This window comes from Bos indicus x Bos taurus, chromosome 11 (assembly GCF_003369695.1).
Source record: "Bos indicus x Bos taurus breed Angus x Brahman F1 hybrid chromosome 11, Bos_hybrid_MaternalHap_v2.0, whole genome shotgun sequence".
NCBI classification, from domain to species: Eukaryota; Metazoa; Chordata; class Mammalia; order Artiodactyla; family Bovidae; genus Bos; species Bos indicus x Bos taurus.
In genome coordinates, this window is record NC_040086.1 from 13,154,015 (window position 1) to 13,175,815 (window position 21,801).

The following is a 21,801-nucleotide window of genomic DNA, read 5'->3' on the forward strand; positions in this document are numbered from 1 at the left end:
GCCTACCTACAGCAACTAATTCCCTCACATCTAAATCCCCTAGCTTCATAAAAATGAGACATCCCACTGAGTTTCTGTGCGAAAATTTGTGACTTTAGGCGAGATTTTCCATTTACAGTGGCAGTATGGTCCAATTAAGTAACAAATTCTCTTTATATGACAACCAATGTCTTTGTGCACAGATCTATACAGGTAAGCAACTCTCTATTCTCAGTCTATATGATTCAGGTAGGGCTTCTATCACACCCTACATCAGGAGTAGGCACATGACACCAACTGAGTCATAGTACCCTATGCCTACAACCACTGTAATTGGTTTAGAGATGGACAACTAACCCACAGTGGTCCAAAAGACTCAAACCAAAGACTTCCGCAGGATTTATGAGAAAAGAAGTGCTTTTATTTATTTTTAACTCCAGGAATGCTAGATATTCAGATCACTTAAGTCTGGAACTAAGGGGGTCACTTTGCTTTGTGGAGAAGTGTCCTCATGAAGACAAAGCAGAAAGGAACAGACAAGAAATGAAAGTATTACTGACACATTGATTTTTGAGCACCTGATCCAGCCATTCCTAAAACTAGAAACACTCAAGCTTCCTAGTTAAATGAGCTTATAAATGTCCCTACTTCAAAAAACTAGTCCGAGAAAGGTTTATCATGTATGATAAGGAGAGTCATGAATAATCTCAAAAAAATTGTGGTGACATTTTCATAAAGAACAATGTGAAAAACCAAAACAGCTGTCACAAATTCATTTGCTCAAGAACATGTTACCATCATCATTATAATGACCAGGAATTTGACACACAACTGAATCAGCATGTTTAACGATACTAGGGGAACACAATTTTATGTTAACTCCAGACGACGCAAGAGAAAATCACACTTTTTACCTTCATAGGTGCCCTGTCTTAAAGAAGGAAAAGGCGAAAGAACTGAAGAACCAATGGTTAGGAAGCACCATATCTAGCTTGTTCATTTCCTACTTAAGGGTTTTTTTCTGAAAACAGGTTCTAAACCAAGAGAGATTTAGACCTGAAATTAAATACTAGAGTTTGGTTTGAGTGGTTTTTAGTTAGTTATTCTTTGAGGAAAGGGTAGGAAGAAGGAGAGGGAAGTATAGGAGAAGGGAAGGCTTTGTATTCTGAAGCAGATAAACTATTCCAAGGAAGGCAAGGCAGCAGGAACGAACCAATTATATTAAATTTACCTACTGGGAAGGAGTCAGAAAAAAGGATTGTATTTAATTCTCTTTTAGAAAAAGTTTAAATAAATTTGTATAAAGTTAGTATTTCAAATAGGCAATAGCTTTCTAAAAATATTTTTCTCCAAAGTACCACACTAAAGGTGTCAAACAATTATACCTGAAACATTTAACTATTCTGTAAATTTGCCACCTATAAGAATGAAAAAAATTGTTCTTACTGTTGACGTAACTGTCGGCAACTCTCAATATGAGTAGATGTATTTTGATGCTGAATCCAATCCTATTGTAAAAGGAGAAAAGTGCACAAATTAGAACATTCCTCATTTGACTAATTACATTAGGCTTTTTAACATGACACAGCATCCTTTGTTTTTTCAAAAATTAAACAAACCTAGTTATAAATACCATATGGCTACTCAATAAAAATTTCACAAACAAAAATAAAAGGACTCTAAATAAAAGCACTTAATATCAACTCATTGCTGCCATTTTAAAACATTTTAGCTATGGCAAACATTTTAAAAATCCTACCCATAGATACTCATTTTGAAGTCAAACATACATTTAAACTTGGAGAAAATAAAAGCATGGATCAGAAATAACTCATCTCAAATATTAAAAAAAAAACACGCACTACAGACAGTATCAAGAACTCTATAAATAGAATGGTATTTGAAATGGCATCTCCAAAATATAGTCTTGATGCCTTACAACTCTAAACTTCAAGCTAACAACATTAACAACAAAAAATCCTACCTCTCAGGCCAATACCATTCCAAACAAGGTACTCACTATATACTGACAAAGGATAAGATTAGTAAAAATATGAAAAAATGCTGCTGATCAAAACATTTATTTTCAGGATATAGTGGAAAGCAGTATCATTTCAAAGACATAATATGCCTTACATATAGAGCTTGACAATGAACAAAATGCTTTCTCCTTTAACTTCACTCACAAGCTGCCCTAAAATTATATTTTGTACCCATAAAAGCTCCTGGAAGACACATCTGATTTTTTTTTTTAAGGCACTACAATTTTCAAAGAGAGTCCCCCAAGTGAAACAATTAGTTAAAAGCAAAGTGTGAGTAACGTTTTATTGTGTCTCCAATATTTGGACAGGTAGAAAACTTACTGAACAGTTCCTTCCATATTTTAAAACATTCCTTGAGGAAAATGTTATTCATTTCCATTTCAAAAACATTTTAGTCTGTCATTGCCAAAGACTAGAACTATCCAGTTAAAAACCACAGTTGACACTAATTTTGGAATCTGCCTTGTCAAGAACTATCTGAAAACAAGTGCATGCTACTTGCAATACTCAGCAGCAGGTTATGACAAACCCTAAAGTATTTCATTAAGCCATGGAACTGACTGTGGATTACAAAAAATAAAGTCTGCATATCCTGCTCAGGGAAATAGGAAGCTAGAAGAGACTGGCAGTTAGGAGTCTTTAGTACTGCTAAACCCGTATCTTTGATAGTAACTAGATATTGTTTACATTAGACACACTGACAGGTATCAAAATGGGCATGATTTAATCGGACCACAAAGTGTTTTATTTGAATAAGTTGCCAATATATAAAAATTCAGACTTTCAGCTTTTCTTGAAAAAACATGAAGATAGAATACTAGATATGCATTTGACATAGCAACTATCAGCTAATGCTGACAGCTAAAAGTTATTTAAGGCATACTCTGTCCAGTTCACACACACACACATCCACTTTACTGACATTACTCACTTTTAGGTTCAGTAAATATATCTACACCACCCCAATTTCTACTCTCCAATAAGACAAGGGTCCAAAAGCGGGACTCCTCTCCAGAGAGAGAGTAATAATTACCTACTAGGCAGAAGATGCAGCAAGGACTGCAGACTTGAGTGGACCCAGAATCCAACTTTGAAAATACCTACCCATATCACTCTCTTATCTACCAACTACTTAAAAAAACCATTTATGTCAGTATTTTTTTGAACTGAATTATTTTAGTCAGAAAGACATGGCTTTAAACCAAGGATAGACTTCTAAACCAACTGTGACAGTCAAAAAGACATAACTTCTAAACTAAGCATGACTTCTCTGATGTCTGAAACTCAATTTAGAAAAAAAAAAAATTCCTCATTTTTCTTGTCTTTTTCAGACTGTAGTTTTGACTCAGGGGTAGGTAACATCGTTAGCTGTTACTTAGCAAAAAAAATTTGCAGTTGATAATTTATATTTATTGGTTACACATTTATAATGTCAAATACATGCACACTTACAGGGCAACAAAATACATCACAGAAACAAGAGAGGTAGGTTATACTACCTAAGTCCATGTTCACAAATCCCTATCATTTGTCATCTAGTAGAGAAGAATTCATTAATTAGGTCCATTGTGCTGTTCCGGCTGTTAAAAGGTATCTGTTCATTTAAAAAGGCAATTGATTTCTATGAACTCTAATAATCATTAAATGATTTCTTTTAATGTTTAATGTCTTTTTATCACATTACAGGCTTCCCTCGTGGCTCAGATGGTAAAGAATCGGTCTGCAGTGCAGGAGACTCAGGTTTGATCTCTGGGTGAGGAAGATTTTTATTTTTATTGTACTTTTATCATATTAATCCATACTGTCACCAACATACACTTGAATAACTAGGGAAGCCTCAAATTAGGCGTCCTACCCTCTCTCTCTTCATTCCTATTCATCTTGCACACAGCAGTCAGATTTATCTTCCTGAAATATATTTTTTAATGTGTCATTTCATGAATCAAAGAATCTTAATTAGCTTAATGCCTCTCATTTCACATCTAAACTCCCTGGGCTAGTTTTTCTAGGCCCCTCAAACTTATCATTGTTACTCCCATCTGAAATGTCATTCCCCTTCCCCTGGGTACATCTAAGCCTACTAATCATTCAAGAACCACCTTCAACCTACTCCATGAAGTCTTCTCTACCAGATCACTTTAATCCAGACAGACTTAGTGCACCTAGTCACTCAACAAGTCTTATCTAACTGGAGTATAGAAGTCTTCTGATGCCAGAAAGCATGATTTTTAATTACACACTGTGAAATACACAGTAAGTATTGGTAAATTGATAATGCTGGCCTAAACTGATATAAGCCTACAATCAAGATAGAAATATTAAATCTCTCTCTCCCTACAGCCTATCCAAACAAGTCAATTACAATCACCAAACTATTTGTTGCCTTCTAATTTTTAAAAAATTCCTTAGGTGTGTAATTTTTCTCTTCAGTGAGACTGTATAAACTGCTTAAGAACAACATGTAAACTTTATGTAGTTTATTTTCATTCCAGCACCTAATGTAGCATCATGTACAAAATTAGTAACCAGTAAACAGTTACTGAATGTGTGTATTTTCTATTCAACAGAATAAAAATTAAAACTTTTAAGATATTATTTTTTCTTAGATTCATCATGACTAACTAAAAGTTCAAAATAAATGGAACATAGAGGGGCTAACACTCAATTCAGTACTTGGGCCAGGGCTAGATTTTAACTAAGTGCTGAGATTTTTTAAAGACTTTGCTATTCCCTTTGACAGAGCAAGGCAATTATTATTAGCACTCAGAAAATCTGGCTAAAATGAGGTAGAATGCTGATTTCCTTTGCTTTCAACAACATTTCTGACCGAAGCATCAGTTCCAGGTATCAGATTCTTGTTGGCTGAAACCTGGTGAGTGGGTAACAGAAAGACAATAAAAGGACAATACTGGAAGGAGAAAAAAAACCAAGGGAATAAACACCTATAGACTTTTAAGCCTATTAAAGTATACAACCAATGCTACAGCCTTGAATCATAGCTTGTTCCCATAGAAAATACTGCAATACATTCCTTCCTGGTCACATGTAATATAAATCTTCAAATCACATTAGTAAATAGAAAAAACAGTAGTTTCCAAACATATATAGTAAATAAATATTCAGAAAATTCTACTCAAATCCACCAGTGATTACTATCAAACAATATATTCTACGTTATTCCTCAGGACCTCAGTAAAATACTTTCATTCTAACTCTCCTAACCATGAAGACACCTAAGGCTCCTTTGTTTTTTAAAGACTCTTCTCTGTACAGATCATTTTACACTCTATGCTCTGAGCCCACAGCTGGTCCCAATAATTCATTCTGACTCAATTTTGCTATGCTATGGATTTAGTTATCTTAAGAAGCTCCTTCTCATGAAGCACTAAAAATCCAGGTAAGAATCATAGAGTCAAAAATATTTAAATCAACATTAACTATCTTTAGCTCAAAACAGGTAAGATACATGCAAAGCTAAAATATACTGTCTCTTTAAAAGTGTGCAGTACAAATATTTTATTCCAAATTTTTATTTTTTACTAACAGATTCTCTTATTCAGATAAAGGTAACTCATGTGACATTGTCTTATAAATACAGTTTGTGTCATATAAATTTTATGTTGCATTCTCTGGGATAACCTCTCAAAAGTTCAAAATAAATGGAAAAATCCATGTGGTGTGCCCAGTCACAGGAATACAGAAAGCCTAACACTCAATTCAATACTTAGGCCAGGCTACTTAAGATTACAACTAAGCACTGACATTGCAATCACAATTTCTGCCATTTCCTTAATGACTAGTTAACACCAGCATACATATGAGAATTTAGATGAAACTTGGGCACTGAGTTATCATGATACAGTGATCTTTAAAAACACTCACCTTCAAATGACTACATTCTACGTTACACAGAGAACACAAATGTGGAAATATTCTTGGAGATGCTGCATAATAATCATTCATCATAGAAGGAGTTGGAAGTCTCTTCATCTTCTGGGCATCAGCATGCGAAAACTTTGGTAGCCAGGATGCTTTCACAATCCCAAAGGGAGACCGAATGGGGATGTCAGCCTCTGACTGGTAATTCTTTTTACTTCCTCCCGATCCATGTACATTAGACGAATTAATGACAGGTTCACGTGGGATCCGCTCTTGTTGGCTTACAGTTGAAATTAATTCCGATGAAAAAGGTTGCTGGTTCATAGGAGGAGGAATCAGAGACTGACTCATTGTCTGATTAACTGTCTGGCTAATGGATTGGCTGACAGATTTTACAGGTTCAAGGACTGACTGTCCTCTTGAAATGTGTAAACCTGACATCTTGCTTCCACTCTCAACTGGGAAAAAGGACTGATTACTGGAGGACTCACTGGGGAAGTCCATCTGTCGAAACACATCTTCAACAGGAAACATAGAATTACACATCACATTTGGAGCAGGAACAGATGCAGAAATGCTTGGCTGTGACCGAAACTCATCCTCGACCTCATCGGTTGGAATTTCAGGATCATAAATACGTACTTCAAGTGGATCTTCTGTGTAGCCATATTTGCTTGCATGCCCATAATCAATCACATTACTCGAAACTGCCTCATTACCAAGTGTTTCTTTATTTCTGCTCCGAGAAGGTAAATTAGGTAATCGGCGCCCCATTTTTCGCATTCTTATATCCCTCAAGATTAATGGCATATTTTCAGGAGTTAGCTGTTCATCAGGATAGCGACTGAGTTCTTCTAAGTCTTCATTAGATAATCCAAAACTTGCTAAGATACTTGAGGCACTCTCTTTTGTATAGCGGCTCTGTACTTTAGGACTCTGCTCTGTAACCTGTGTTACAGAACTCTGCTTCACTCCCACTGACGCAGATATATGAGGCTCATCATCCCATCGGCTACCATGAGGCTTCTCCTTCTTTTGTTGTGCTTCATGAAAATCCAATTTTTCTTTGGTCAATCTTGGATCAGTTTGGTGTTGAGTTACCTGAACATTCATTCTCTGTGGTTCCATATTCTGATAAGATTCATGGCAGGCAAATCTGTGTGGAATTCCACGGGCTCTCCCTGCTGGGTAAAATCTTGGAAGACCCATAGATCCAGGCCTCATAAATGGTCCTGGAGGCCTCATCTCAGAAGGGTTAGGTGCTCGTGGCCTCTGAAGTGGAAAGTTTCCTCGAGGATTAAACCTGGGTCTCGACATGGCTATTTTCAAGAAAGCCTGATTTAATAAAGTATAAGGTGGTGTTGAACTATGTGAGGCAATGGCATTCAGCTGCTGCAGCGCCAACTGAGTCTTAATCTGAGCAAAGTGCAAAGGAGATGGGCCCAACAGAAGTGGGTTTGCAATGCCCAGGTTCAAGGAATTCACAAGTGGTGCGAAATTTTCCAAGAATAACACAAAGCTGAAAGTTAAAACACAAATATTAGATCATTTTAACTCAAACTACTTCATGAAGTGGGTTCTACAGCCAGTGTAAAACATTTTGAAACAAAGCCATGAAACCATTCTGCATTTCATACATTTTTAGAGTTGTTTATGAGGATTTTAAACTTTCCCAAAAACTTGCTCTTCTTTCCCGAATCCAGAATACAAACCCCAAACCTCAAGCCAGAGTTCCTGTACACTATGCTGCGCTGGGTGCTGTCCTAGGTGCAGAGCGGCAATTACAACTCCTTTTAAAACTTCTTAGAAGTGTCCAAATCCTGCATGCCACTGGGGGATGGGGTGAAAATAACATTCAGTTGCTGTGGTCGGTAAGTTCTCAGTTCTTGTTTATCACCAAAGATCTCCCCCCTTCCCTGCACAGACCCTTTTGATTTTAGTGGAAAGGAATGAGTTCAGAATCATTCATTCACTTTATTAAAAATTTTTATCTAATATGACAATCATTATGAAGTATTCAAGCCAAGTAAAACATGATTCCTATAGGCAAAGTGCAAACGATGTAACAAGAAAAACAGATTGTGTCATTATTACAACAACACTAAAAAACATCAGGAATGGATTTATTTCTGGGAGAAGTCAAGAATACCTGAGTTGAGCTTCATAGGGTGGGTATCCTCTAGAGTTTTGAGGAAACTGGGAGAAGAGAGATTTCAGATAATAAGATCTTACTCAACATGTGTTTATCAAATTTTAGAAAATGTAGAATAGCCTAGGTTGCTGCTGCTGCTGCTGCTCCTCGGGTCGCTTCAGTTTTGTCCGACTCTGTGTGACCTCAGAGACGGCAGCCCACCAGGCTCCCCCATCCCTGGGATTCTCCAGGCAAGAACACTGGAGTGGGTTGCCATTTCCTTCTCCAATGCATGAAAGTGAAAAGTTAAAGTCAAGTCGCTCAGTTGTGTCCAACTCCTAGCGACCCCATGGACTGTAGCCCACCAGACTGCCCCGTCCATGGGATTTGCCAGCCTAGGTTAAGGTTTCTAAATAAAATATTGTAATAAAATGAGAGACTGCTGGGATGATTTAAAAATTTAAAACTAATTAAATTTATCAACTGCATGTTTCTGACAAAGCTATAGTATTCTGGCCCAACACAAAATATAGCTTCAGTTAAGACATGTGAATCTTCAGTAACTCTAGGACTATTTAATAAAATTATCTATGAAGACAGAGGAAAAAAATACTTCTGAAGAACCTCTCTCCTTTATGCCAACTTTTAGCTACTGTTTTTACTGACTTTGGAATTTTCTCCCAAACTATCCATTTTCAATACTGTTCTCTACACCAATTCCTTCAGTCACAGAGGCTCAAAAGCATCTTATTTTCCGTTTTTAACTAATTTTTTTAACTATAAAATTCTATGTATTCCTGTCAAAATCTCTAATATAGAATTTTTTTTCCTTTCACCATCATCACAACCCTACTGCAAGCTCTCATCACTCTCACCACAGCTGCCCTTCATCCCAATTCATTCTGTCATTACTAATATCCTTAAAGCATTTACCATCACTCCTCTACATAAAAACCTTCACCACTTTATTGCTACCTGCAAGATAGTGTCCAAACTTGTCAACCTGGCATTTAGTATATAATCTAATCTCAATCTACCTTTCACATTTTACTAGCCAATAATACTTAATGAAAAGTTTCTGCTACAGGGGCTTCACTGGTGGTAAAGACTCCATCTGCCAATGCAGGAGACTCTGGACTGATTCTGTGCTGTGGAGCAACTAAGCCTGTGCGCTGCAACTCCTGAGCCCATCTGCCACACCTACTGAAGCCCGCACACCTAGAGTCCATGCTCCATGAGAGGCCACCGCAATGAGAAGCCCACACACCACAATGAAGAATAGCCCCCACTTGCCACAACTACAGAAAAGCCAGCGCAGCAACAAAGACCCAACACAGTCAAAAATAAGTAAAATTAAATTTAAAAATGTATGCTACAGCCAAATGGGTCTATTTGCAATTTCCTGACCACTTTCAACATTCTTGCTTCCACACTTTATTCATACTGTACTACCTAGAATACCCTTAGCTCTCTGAACCAAGCTCACTCTTCAAGACTGTTTCCAAGTCACACCTTACAAGAATCTCTTTGCGCATTTCCTGTGGCACACTTTGGGCTTCTCTGATGGCTTAGATGGTAAAGCCATGCAATGCAGAAGACCTGGGTTCAATCCCTGAGTCAGGAAGATCCCCCAGAGAAGGAAATGGCTACCCACTCCAGTGGGAAGAGAAGGGGATGACAGACAACGAGATGGTTGAATAGCATCATCAACTCAATGGACATGAGTCTGAGCAAACTCCAGGAGACAGTGAAGGACAGGGGAGACTGGCATGCTGCAGTCCTTAGGGTCACAAAGAGTTGGACACGATTTAGCAACTGAACAATGGCACACTTTCAGCTATTAGTGTTAATAAATGCAGTAATTCATGTAATATTCAAATTCATTTCTAAACTAGTAATGTATGTCAGATGAGAAGGGTTTGAATTCTACAAGGTTCACCACTTACTATTAAGGTCTTGGACAAGCTACTTAACCTCTGGACCATAAGTTTTCTCATGAGTAAAATGGGACAGTATCTTCCTCTCTGGATTACTGGTAAGGACTGCTGCTACTGCTAAATCACTTCAGTCGTGTCCGACTGTGCGACCCCACAGACGGCAGCCCACCAGGATCCTCCGTCCCTGGGATTCTCCAGGCAAGAACACTGGAGTGGGTTGCCATTTCCTTCTCCAATGCATGAAAGTGAAAAGTGAAAGTGAAGTCGCTCAGTCGGGTTTGACCCTTAGTGACCTCATGGACTGCAGCCTTCCAGGCTCCTCCATCCATGGGATTTTCCAGGCAAGAGTACTGGAGTGTGTTGCCATTGCCTTCTCCGACTGTTAAGGACTAAGTTAGATGAAATATAAATATGTATAACATCTAATAAAGGAGCTGCCCAATAAACGTTAGTGTCACTCTCCCTGCCCTCACTCCATTAAGCAGGGACCTTTCAGGCAGGTAAATTACACTCCTAAGCATCAGTATTTTTTAATCTTTGCAAAGCAGAGGGGAGTTAAATTTGGGGCAGGGGGGCTAAGAGATGAGCAAAAGCAGAAATCATAAAAATAATTTCTCTTTTCACATACAACCTCTATCCTAACAGACTCAGAAGAAGAACAGAGTTAAATCTCCAGAAAACAAGATCCATCCTGGAAGAACTACAATATAACAGGTGCTCTGGAAGTCCAAAAATAAAAGCAATCACCAAAATTAACTGTGTTTTATAAAAGATGTTTTGAAGCAATTAATTCATAATAATGGAAATGTCTTTTGGAAAAAAAAAAAACTCAAAAATGCAAAAAGACTGGAAAAAGGCAAGCTCCCCAACCCCCAACTAAACACTTTTTCTTTGACTATTATAAACTGAAAATCCACAGAGGTTCACTGATGCACCAGTATTTAAAGAATCAAATGTTATTGTACCTAACAAGTGTAACAAATAATTTGGGATCTTCATTAAAATAATCTAGAAAACAAAGGATGCATTTTGGCAGGGGTGAAGTGTGGTGTTTAGTGGATGAGGGAAGTTTGATGAAGCACAACTAGCAAAAATATTTGTTGAGGAAGGTGAGTGACGGGTCCAAAAGAATTTATTACCTTTCCTCTCTACTTTTTCACACGTCTGAACATTACCCTCCCAAAAAACCCCCCCAAAAAAAGTGCTAAATATTAAGTATGAAATGTTTAACAGAAAACAAAAAAGGAGGGTTGGAGAGTATAAAACCAACATAACTTCATACTTCTCTATCAAATCTAACATTATCACACCAAAGTCTAACAAAGCCAAAATCAGCTAATCTGTTATGATTTTCAGGCAACATATAAATAACATGCAGATTTGTCTAAAATCTCATTTAGTTCATTTTCCCCTACATCATTCCTTCCCACCTGACTCAACTGACTTGTTATTAAACAGTTCATTCATTCAGATAACACATATCTCATTCCTCTCTGTTTCAATATTTATTTTGGTGGGGAAAAAACTATTTGTGAGATTGAGTAAAATTAAGCAAAATAAGCCAAGGGCTCTTGATATGAAGCCTCTTAGTAGCAATTAGGTTATCCCACACCAAAGAAAATAAACCTTAAGTCTTTTGAGAATGCAACTGATATAACCTAAAAACAATGTGGTAAGAAACAAGAACCAGTAAGACAAGGGTAAATTTGGCATTAACACCTGGAAAACAACTGAACAAATAAGGACAACAATTATAAAGCCTTTTTCATTTAACTCCAGGAGTTCTGGCCACAAAAAGGTTCATTCGCCCAACAAATTTACAGAGAATCAACACATCATTAAACTAACTTAGAAAAATCTGAATTGAGACCTGAGTCCTTAATTATTAATTACTTTGAACACAATTGTGATTAAATAATACTCACCCTTTAAAATGAATTTTTATTCTTGATGATATAAATAATATATGCTTGTTAAAGAAAACAATAAAAAGCAGCAAGTGAAATCCTTACCAGTAAAATCATTACTGATAATGAACTAATATTTTGATGGAATTTCTAGTTTTGTATATATGCACACATACATGGATGGAAAGGGGAAGAAGGTACACAAAACTTCATTGTATGAACTATACTAGTTCTATTTTAAATTAACATTTTATTTTCCTATGTTCCATATTTTTCAAAAACAGGGTATTTAATGGTCAGAAAACATTCTGAACTCCTGAAGACAAGTAGCAGTTAAAAACGATCTTCCATGCCCTATCAACTAGAACATGCCTCTCTGAAACAAGATATAGTCAATGAGAAAAACTCTGGAAGCATCTAGTAGAAACTGAATTCTTGAGACAGAAATGAATAGCTTGATGTATTAAAAAATTCACCATTATATCCCTTGAGATACTTTCTGACATGTCCACTACCACAATCAAAAACTACTTGCTATTTTGATACAGTCTTTCAGATGGAAAAGAATCCTTCATTTTCTTTATACGTATTGATAAAGAAGTCTGAAATCTAAAAATATAAAAGCATCACCAAAAATTAGTCAGGCAGATCATAATGGCTCCAATTAGATTCACAATGAAAAGATTTATATCAAACCCCATACTTGAACTTTAAACCACTTCATGGTTTAAAAAGCATTTCGGTATTCATTATCTCATCTGAGCTTACAACCACCAAGTAAGCAAGGGAATTCAAGTTTACGATTAAGTAAAGCCTTAGAACTAACTGGCAAGGTCACAAATTGAACTCCTCTCAATGTTCTTTCCATCCTGTATTCTAGGTACATAAAATTTAAATTTTATAGCTTTGTTTTTTCTAATTATTAAAAAAGCAATACCTGTTCATGACCACCCTCCCCAAAGAAATATCATCTTCATGACATGCAGAAAAGAACAGTCTTCTAACCTTACCACAAAAGGAAAACTACCATTAACATTACTTTTCTAGTTTTATACCCACATACCTGATTTGATACCCTGTGTCAGAGCAACTGTGTCTCAGAATACATAAAATCTACCTTCACACTTACTAACAACGCAAGTATTACACTGACCAGTTACTTCTGTGCTTTTCTCAGTTTAACTGGTTCTCAACCTTCTAATCTCCTCTAGTATATACAGACAGATCCACTCAGCCAACTCTCTTCTACCTTTAGTTTTGTCCCACAAAAGGTATGGAAGTCACAGAATTCTGAAGGTGCCACAAGCGTAAATACAGAATATCATGCTGGATGTTAAAATGCCAAAATGTGGCACACCTCAATGAAAGTGCCAAAGAAACAAAGAAAAAATAAGCAGATAACTAGAAACATTGTTTTTATCATGAAGGGCATCACAAACTTCACAAAGGATTGGTAACCATCATGATTTCAGATCTTAAAGAAAATGGAAGATCAACTTGCTAATAATGCACAATATCAGAAATAGATTACCATGAAAGCCATTAAAAACCTTGGATAGCAATGATTTGATAGTTATTATTTTCAGGAACACAAACTTTTTTATAAATAAGATACGTGAGTATAATTTTTACATGTTTTTCTTTTTTTAGGAATATACATACTGTACACATACATGATTCTTTACAGACAACACAGTATTCCCAGTAAATGATGCCCCCCTGAGATGGTGGTTCTGCTTACTACTTCAGTACTCTCAAAAAATAAAACACATCAGTCCAAAAGAAACCACCAAATCCAAACTGGAATAAAGAAATCTTTTCTGGGATTTTTTTAAAACTAGAAATGAGAAAAATCATAAGTACGGATAAAACTGTTGACAAAATGCAGCTGACAGCATACTCACCACCTTAGTGAGAAAGCACAAACACTGAAACAAAATAATGCCAATGTAACAGGTAAGCAGGACCAAGAGGTAACTATAGTACTGAAGACATTTACTACTCAGTTGTTCTTGAGGTAAAACTGCATCTTTGCCCTCCCTGCCCTCAAGAAGTGCATGAGCCAAAAAATGTTCCCACCTGCCTAGAATGGGTTTCCAAAATCTTAAATTTGTTGGTGTTCAGTCGCCCAGTCATGTCTGACTCTTTGCGACCCCATGGACTCCAGCATGCCAGGCCTTCAGTCTCTCACCATCTCCCAAAGTTTGCCCAAGTTCATCTCCATTGCATCGGTAATGCCATCCAAAATCTTCAATTAAGCATACCTAAATTATCTGGCCAAATGTCTTAAAATGCCAAATGCCTTAAAGTCTTTACAAACTACAAAACAGCGTATGTGTCTTTTTATGTAAAAAATAGAAACAAGAAGACACATATATCCACTTAGCTTAACGGTTACAAGAAGTAGGATAAGCAGGAAACAAGTAGGTTACATAAGGGGTAACAGAAAGGACTGAAAGGAAATAAATGGAAATGATACTTTATGGAGTATACCTTACTATATAATTTTGACTTTCAGAATCAGGTTAACAATGTAATTTTTTTTTTTTTTTTTAATTAAAAAAGGATGGGAAGAAGAGGGGAAAGCTAAAACTGAAAGCAAACTAATTCATTTTTCAAATGAACACCATAGCTATTTAAAAGGGAAAAGGAAAACTACTTAAGTAATTTATAAAACCACTATTTGACTTAGGAGAAAAGATAACTTTTAAGAATTCTCACTCTTTTTAGTAGTCTGGGTTTTTTTGCTTTTTTTTTTTGCAGTGGTATGGATGAATTAATTCTTAAATAACTTCAGATATACCATGGGATCGAGAAGAGCCTAGGTAAATGTTTTATAGCACTGGGAACCAGGATTCTGACTGTGGAAAACAGGATTATAAATATACATATACAGGCTTTCCTGATGCTCAGATGGTAAAACGATCCACATGCAGTGCAGAAGACCTGGGTTCGATCCCTGCATCAGGAAGATCCCCTGGAGAAGGGAATGGCTACCCACTCCAGTATTCTTGCCTGGAAATTCCACAGACAGAGGAGCCTGGTGGGCTACAGCCCATGGTGTTGCAGGGTTGCCAAGAGTTGGCCGTAACTGAGGGATTAACACACACACACACACACATATACACACACGTGCACACATACACACATGTGCACACATACACACACATACATATACACATGTAAGAGAAAGCAATAAACAACTGGACAGTAATAAATTACAAACCACTGAAAAAACCAGGTGTCCACACCTCCATAGCAATCAATCATTGTAAACACAGAGGAATCACTAAGTTGGAAAATCACTGTGTAACATCATAGTAATGTAAAGATTGGTTCAGGCAAAAATCCTGAGTTAAATTTTAATGAGGAATAAGACATTTGGGTGGTGTTAAATCTCCACAGATCAGTTCAAGGGGGAAAAAAACATTTTGACCAAACCTGTGCTCAGACATCATAATTCATGAAGGGTAGATGGACTTCATCTATAGATCTGGTACCATGGGGGGAACATAGAAACTTGATTTTTCTGGCCAGGGACATATAATTTACTCAAGAGGAAACATCAAAAAAAGAATAAAAAAAAAAAAAATCCAAAGTGAGAAATGTTCTATTAAATGAAAGCAAACAGTATTTTTCAAAAATGTCAACCTCACAAAAGATAAAAAGACTACAGAATATTCCAAAGTAAACAAGACTAAAAAAACATGATAACTAAATGCAGTTACCTAATCCTAGACTGATCCTATACTAGAGAGGGGGAGAACTGCTACAAGAAACATTATTGGGTCAACTGAAAAAAAATCAGAAAATGGTAAAAAAAAAAAAAAAAAATCAAATCAACATTAAATTTACTGAGACTGATAACTGTACTATGACCACAGAAGAAAATATCCTATTCTTACGTAATAAACTACTAAATAACTAATAAACTAATAAAGGTTAAGAGTACAGTATGTGCAAGTTACTTTCAAAATAGTTCAGGGAAAAAATAAGGGTGTGTGTGCATTCAAGCATGCAAAAGGACAGAGGGAAGGGAAATAGGGTATTCCCCTGTCAGCCAGCATTTTAACTCATTCAAAAATAGTTAATGACCCAACACTGGGCTACCTAACATCTTAGTTACATCCTCAGTCAAAAAAGGACTATAAGTAAGTATGGCTACAGGCAGAAAACTGGCAATGATAAAAAAAAAATCAGCCCTAAGCACTTTTTTGGATTTGGCTATTCTTTTTCTACATCATGTTCACTCCCTAACTATTGACTGTTAGTCAGACCATTATGCAATCCATAATAATCTGATCTTTGGGGAAACTTCCACTGATCTGAAGACACCCACCCTACTACGAAGGGTGCCAGCAAGTGATTTCATGCAAAATTGGGTAACTCCCATAAATAAAATTTCCGACTAACACAGCATAGTGTTTTTTTAAGAACTTAGACCCTAGACTCAGTGCTTTAATTCTGATCCTGGAGTGCTAAAAATGTGAGCCTCAGCAAGCTGATTAACCCATGACTCCACGTACTGTTGATGTAAAAAATGATTAAAATTATACCCCCTGACATGCAACAGATGGCTCAAAAAATGTTACATTAATAAACAAAATGCTTTACTTAAGAAGCAGGTAGTTATCTTTCATTAAGACCTAGATAATTTCCAAAAATATCAATACGGTGGGGTAGCATGTAAGAAATAAATGGGGAGATTTGAATAATTGACTGAATATCTGACATTAAGGAATTATTATTACTTTAGGTGTGATATTCATGTCTTTTTCTAAAATTTTAGAGAAAAATTCTGAACTATAAATTAAGGAATATGTCATAGGAATTGCTTAAAAAAATAGGGTGGAGAGCAGAGACAAGATTTACTTATAATTGTTGTAAATTTTAATTGTTGCAGCTGGGTGATAAGTATATAATACTTTCTGCTTTTGTAAAGACTTAAAATTTTCCCTAATTAAAAAAAATTTTTCTAACAAGTGAGGAAATTAAAAAGAATAGAAAGTTGGTAACAGTCACTCATTAGGCAGAGACAACAAAGAAATCACCTGAAAGTTTAATAAAATGGACTAGAAATGAGGCAAGGGAAAAGTATGAAAACTTAAAGACTGTAACAATAAATATATTTTGGTATTTATTTAAGGGGCTCAAGAGTTGAAAAATAATCCAAAATATAAGTTTCCCAAGGTAGCACTAAGAAAATATCAAAATATGCACACCTTAAAAACTCCTTCTCCTAAACTCCCTGAACTTTTTTCTTTGCAATACAAAACCATTACTCTTGATCTTCACTGATCATTAGAGCTGTGTTTTATTTTATACCTTACCTTTTCCCTACTATGTTTTTTTCCTTTCCATTACTCTTATTTTCCATATACCTATCTTCCTCTCATTTTCATTTCAATCACAAATTTCAGACTACAGTAAATAAATAAGTTGAAGCAGTGAAAGAGTAAGAAAAGCTAAACATAAAGAAGGCTTACTGGCTTTAGCCACAAGTATAATTACTTTCAGTTTGGAGGATCTCTAAACCACTTCAACATTCAGTGGCTTGTTTACTTGCAAAACACCCCAAAATATGTTACTGGGTACCCAGACTAGAAGCACTATTTCTCAGTATATAAAGCATTTTATTAATCATTTGGACAGATTTTTTTCCAAACCCTGATCAGTATACGTTAAGTCATAGGAGCAAAGCATGATTTGGACCCCAAAGCCTGTGTTCTTACCCAGACTCTGGCAACCATCAGCTGAGTTCATTCACCCGACCTGTGAGTATCTAACACAAACTAGGCATTGAGACAGATACAAAGATGAGCCTAACAATCATATAAATAAATGGTTACAATTTTGATACGTGCTTCAAGAGGGGTATACATAAAGTAAGAGAGGTATACATAAAGTTTATAGATGAACAAAGTATTTTAATGAAACATTAGATGATCTTTCAGCTCCAAAATTCTATCAATTTAACCTACATTCTTTAAGCCTCTTCTTTTTATTAAGAGGGACTATCTGCAGGTTGCAATTTTCTATCAAAAGATGCTTCCAAAGCACCTAAAAATTTGCAGTAGTAACAACTAACATTTATTAAGCACCTAGTTATGTCTCAAAGGATAGGGGCTTTTCACACATTTTCTCCCTCACAATAATTCCAGGCAGGAAGCAGTATTATTACCACTTTACAGACAAGGAAATAAAAGTTCAGGAAGACTAAAATAACTTACCCCACATTTCACTCAGACAGTAAGAGGAAAACTGGGATTCGAAGCCAAATCTTCTGATTCCAAAGCCTATTCTCTTTCCACTAAACTATTTGTCTCTCATTTTCTTTCACTACATAAAAACAAAATTTCCAGAGATGACCTTCTTAAGAGCACCCAAGAGAAAACCTTTAAGACAGCCATGAAATACAAAGTGATCACTGATTCTAAGAAGCATTTTTAAAACCTGAGTATCTGCTGTATACACCTTCCATAACAAAATAACACATTACAGTTACAAAACTAAAATATAACCAATACTCAAGGTAATAGATATGTGTGACATAAAGCTAGTAATAAAAACGGATGAGATTTTGTGATTTCTTCCAACTGTTTTATCTTTCCCTCACTTGGTTTCAACAACCAATCAAGGGAATGGTCCAGCATATTTTAGTGTACTAACGTGTTAATTTTTAAAGTGTATATTATTTAAGTGTCTATTACATAAAATATGTATATTACATATTATTTTAAAGTGTATATTACATAATTACTTAAAAGTGTATATTACAAAGTATGGGAATACAAAATAAAGTGTATATGAAATGTTGCCAAAAAGAAAAAGAATACAACATAAGCCCACTAAGTCTAGAATACCTCATCAACAATATTTAAAGCTATGTTGAAATAATGTAAATTATGCGTTCATTTTTCTGTATAAATTTCATTAACCTCATTTTTGTAAGTTTTTTCAGTTTATCAATTTTAATTGTAAATGAGCCAACAGACATCCTTGAAAAATACATTAACCCTTTACAATAAAAAAAATTTTTTGTTTGCACAATTCCAAAGCTGGTTAGAAAAAGAATTTAAACCAACGTAAGTCGCCGGATCCCTATAACAAATTTTTTTCAGAACTCCTCCAGATTAAAATAGTATTCCCCCCCAAATTTTGCCTAGGAGCAAATTTTAAGATTAAGAGGAAACAGCTTGAGGCAGCCTTCACTGTCTAGTTCAATTACAGGTCTTGTAATAATAGAAGTCTCCCTCATTCAGTTATCTCAACAGAAGATCTGTTTCAGCTGTCCTCAAGGATTCTCGTATGTGGTACACGTTCTCCCCCCAACTTGAACAGAACGGGCCCAAGCTAGGAATCACTAGCGATCCGCATTCTCGATTCCTCTGAGAAATCTGGAAGTAAGTATCAGAGCAGTTCGTGAGCCCTTCGTATCCCGCACAGAGACGACATTCTCTTGGCTTTCATTCCCGCACAAGGCAGGCAGAAGAAACCCGGACCAGCCAAAGCCGCTACATCGTACGCTCCCCCTTCACCTCAGCTCCCCCTTCCCCAGCCCCGAACACAAACACGTTCTTCTCCTCCACGCTTCTTATACAATGTCGCTCGCTAATGGGCTCAGCTCGAGCTCCACTGCCTCTCCTCCGGGCCCGACGGGAATGGTTCCTCCCTCCGCGAAGCTCCCTCACCACCGCTTCCTCCTGTCAGGCCTGGCGCGGCCCGGCCGGCCCTGCGCCGATGGGGAAGGGGCAGCCACGGCCTTGCCAAAGGGCTGTTTTCGTTCCTCCGCCCAGTGCAAACGCGTCAGGCGGCTCTTTCTGAAGCAGGGTCCTCGCCCCGGTGCCCGACCTGCCCCTCCGGAGCAGTGCGGTGAACCGACGCTGTGGCTGGGGAGCCAAGCTCCCTTCCCATCCCGGGGGTCCCCCAATCTCCTCCCGCCCCCGCCGTCAGCCCGCCGCCATTTTGTGCGCAGTCGCTGCGACACAGATACAATGGTCGGCCTGGACCGTACAGGAAAGGCTCAGGACCTCCACGCTTTGGGCTCCCGCCTTCCAATCCCCTGTTCCCCACAAGGCAGCCGTCCTACCTATGCCTACCCGACTAACCGCCGGATTCCATTTGCGCCCCACAGTTTAGCACTCAGCCTCCAGTCTCGACGCCGAAGAAGCTACCGCCTCCAGAGAGCCGCACGCATGCGCGTCTGCCGAGCCTTGGCGAGCCCTCATCTGCTGCCCGCGCCTGCGTACCCCCGGCACATGGTTCTCCCGTAGACAAGAGAAACCGACCAGCGAAACTTGGTTCCGGAAGGGGGCGCTCTCGCGTGTGTTACTCCAGGCGTCCCTGGCAAAACTCCTGCACCGGTATCAGTGCCTCTGCGATTCCGTGCCTGTCCAATACTATCCTGTCCAAATCATGAGCATATGTAAGACCTGCATTGTCCCACCTCCTCCATTAAGTCTTCCCTGATCATTTTTGCCTTCAATAATACATTAAAATAAATAGTACTCATCTGGCATTGGATATTGTAATGCTTTGCCTGCCTTTTATCCTCTATATAAAGATATAGAAATAGATATATACTTGCAATAATGCGAGGTCTATCACAGCCACTGAAAATGTCAGGAAATATGAATTCAATTAAATCTTATTGAGGTAAAAGCTTAACACTTTAAAGATCCTTTCTTGAGTTGTTAAACAATAAAAATACCTACCTAATGTGGTAAAAGAGGCTTTTGAACTGTGGTGTTGGAGAAGACTCTTGAGAGTCTCTTGGACTGCAAGAAGATCCAACATGTCCATTCTAAAGGAGATCAGTCCTGGGTGTTCTTTTGAAGGAATGATGCTGAAGCTGAAACTCCAGTACTTTGGCCACCTCATGCGAAGAGTTGACTCATTGGAAAAGGCCCTAATTCTGGGAGAGATTGGGGACAGGAGGAAAAGGGGACGACACAGGATGAGGTGGCTGGATGGCATCACCGACTCGATGGACATGAGTTTGAGCGAACTCCTAGAGTCGATGATGGACAGGAAGGCCTAGCCTGCCGCAATTCATGGGGTCGCAAAGAGTTGGACACGACTGAGCGACTGAACTGAACTGAATTGAATGTGGTAAATACTTTTAACCTTTCTTTTACCAATTAAAAACCTTGGGTTGAGAGAACCTGAGTAACTTCTCAACGTAACTCTACTTTGTAGAGTTCAATCATTGGCAAAAATTCAAAAAAATTCAATCATTGGCAAAATCTGGTCAAATTCACAAATCCTGCCTTTTCAGTTCAGTTCAGTCGCTCAGTCATGTCTGACTCTTTGCGACCCCATGAATCGCAGCATGCCAGGCCTCCCTGTCCATCACCAACCCCTGGAGTTCACTCAGACTCAATGTCCATCGAGTCAGTGATGCCATCCAGCCATCTCATCCTCTGTTGTCCCCTTCTCCTCTTGCCCCCAATCCCTCCAAGCACCAGAGTCTTTTCCAATGAGTCAACTCTTCACATGAGGTGGCCAAAGTACTGGAGTTTCAGCCTTAGCACCATTCCTTCCAAAGAAATCCCAGGGCTGATCTCCTTCAGAATGGACTGGTTGGATCTCCTTGCAGTCCAAGGGACTCTCAAGGGTCTTCTCCAACACCACAGTTCAAAAGCATCAATTCTTCAGTGCTCAGCCTTCTTCACAGTCCAACTCTCACATCCATACATGACCACAGGAAAAACCATAGCCTTGACTAGACAGACCTTTGTTGGCAAAGTAATGTCTCTGCTTTTCAATATGCTATCTAGGTTGGTCATAACTTTCCTTCCAAGGAGTAAGCGTCTTTTAATTTCATGGCTGCAGTCACCATCTGCAGTGATTTTGGAGTCCAAAAAAATAAAGTCTGACACTGTTTCCACTGTTTCCCCATCTATTTCCCATGGAGTGATAGGACC

General features: G+C 37.7%; 1 protein-coding gene across 5 annotated transcripts in view; it reads right to left on the reverse strand.

The window, feature by feature from the left end:
- The window catches only part of ZNF638 (zinc finger protein 638), a 90,719-nt gene extending 70,637 nt beyond the window's left edge, over positions 1 to 20,082 (reverse strand). For 4 of the 5 annotated variants that reach the window (XM_027554935.1, XM_027554936.1, XM_027554933.1 and 1 more), the window contains exons 1-3: positions 19,975 to 20,082; positions 5,904 to 7,419; positions 1,426 to 1,487 (exon numbers count right to left, since the gene is read on the reverse strand). In XM_027554935.1, coding sequence (XP_027410736.1) covers positions 1,426 to 1,487; positions 5,904 to 7,217 — 1,376 coding nt within the window. In that variant the 5' untranslated portion in view covers positions 7,218 to 7,419; positions 19,975 to 20,082. Of the gene's footprint in view, positions 1 to 1,425; positions 1,488 to 5,903; positions 7,420 to 19,964 lie in introns of all 5 variants that reach the window. The other variant, XM_027554934.1, reaches the window with a different exon arrangement.
- Between the last annotated feature and the right edge of the window lie 1,719 nt (positions 20,083 to 21,801).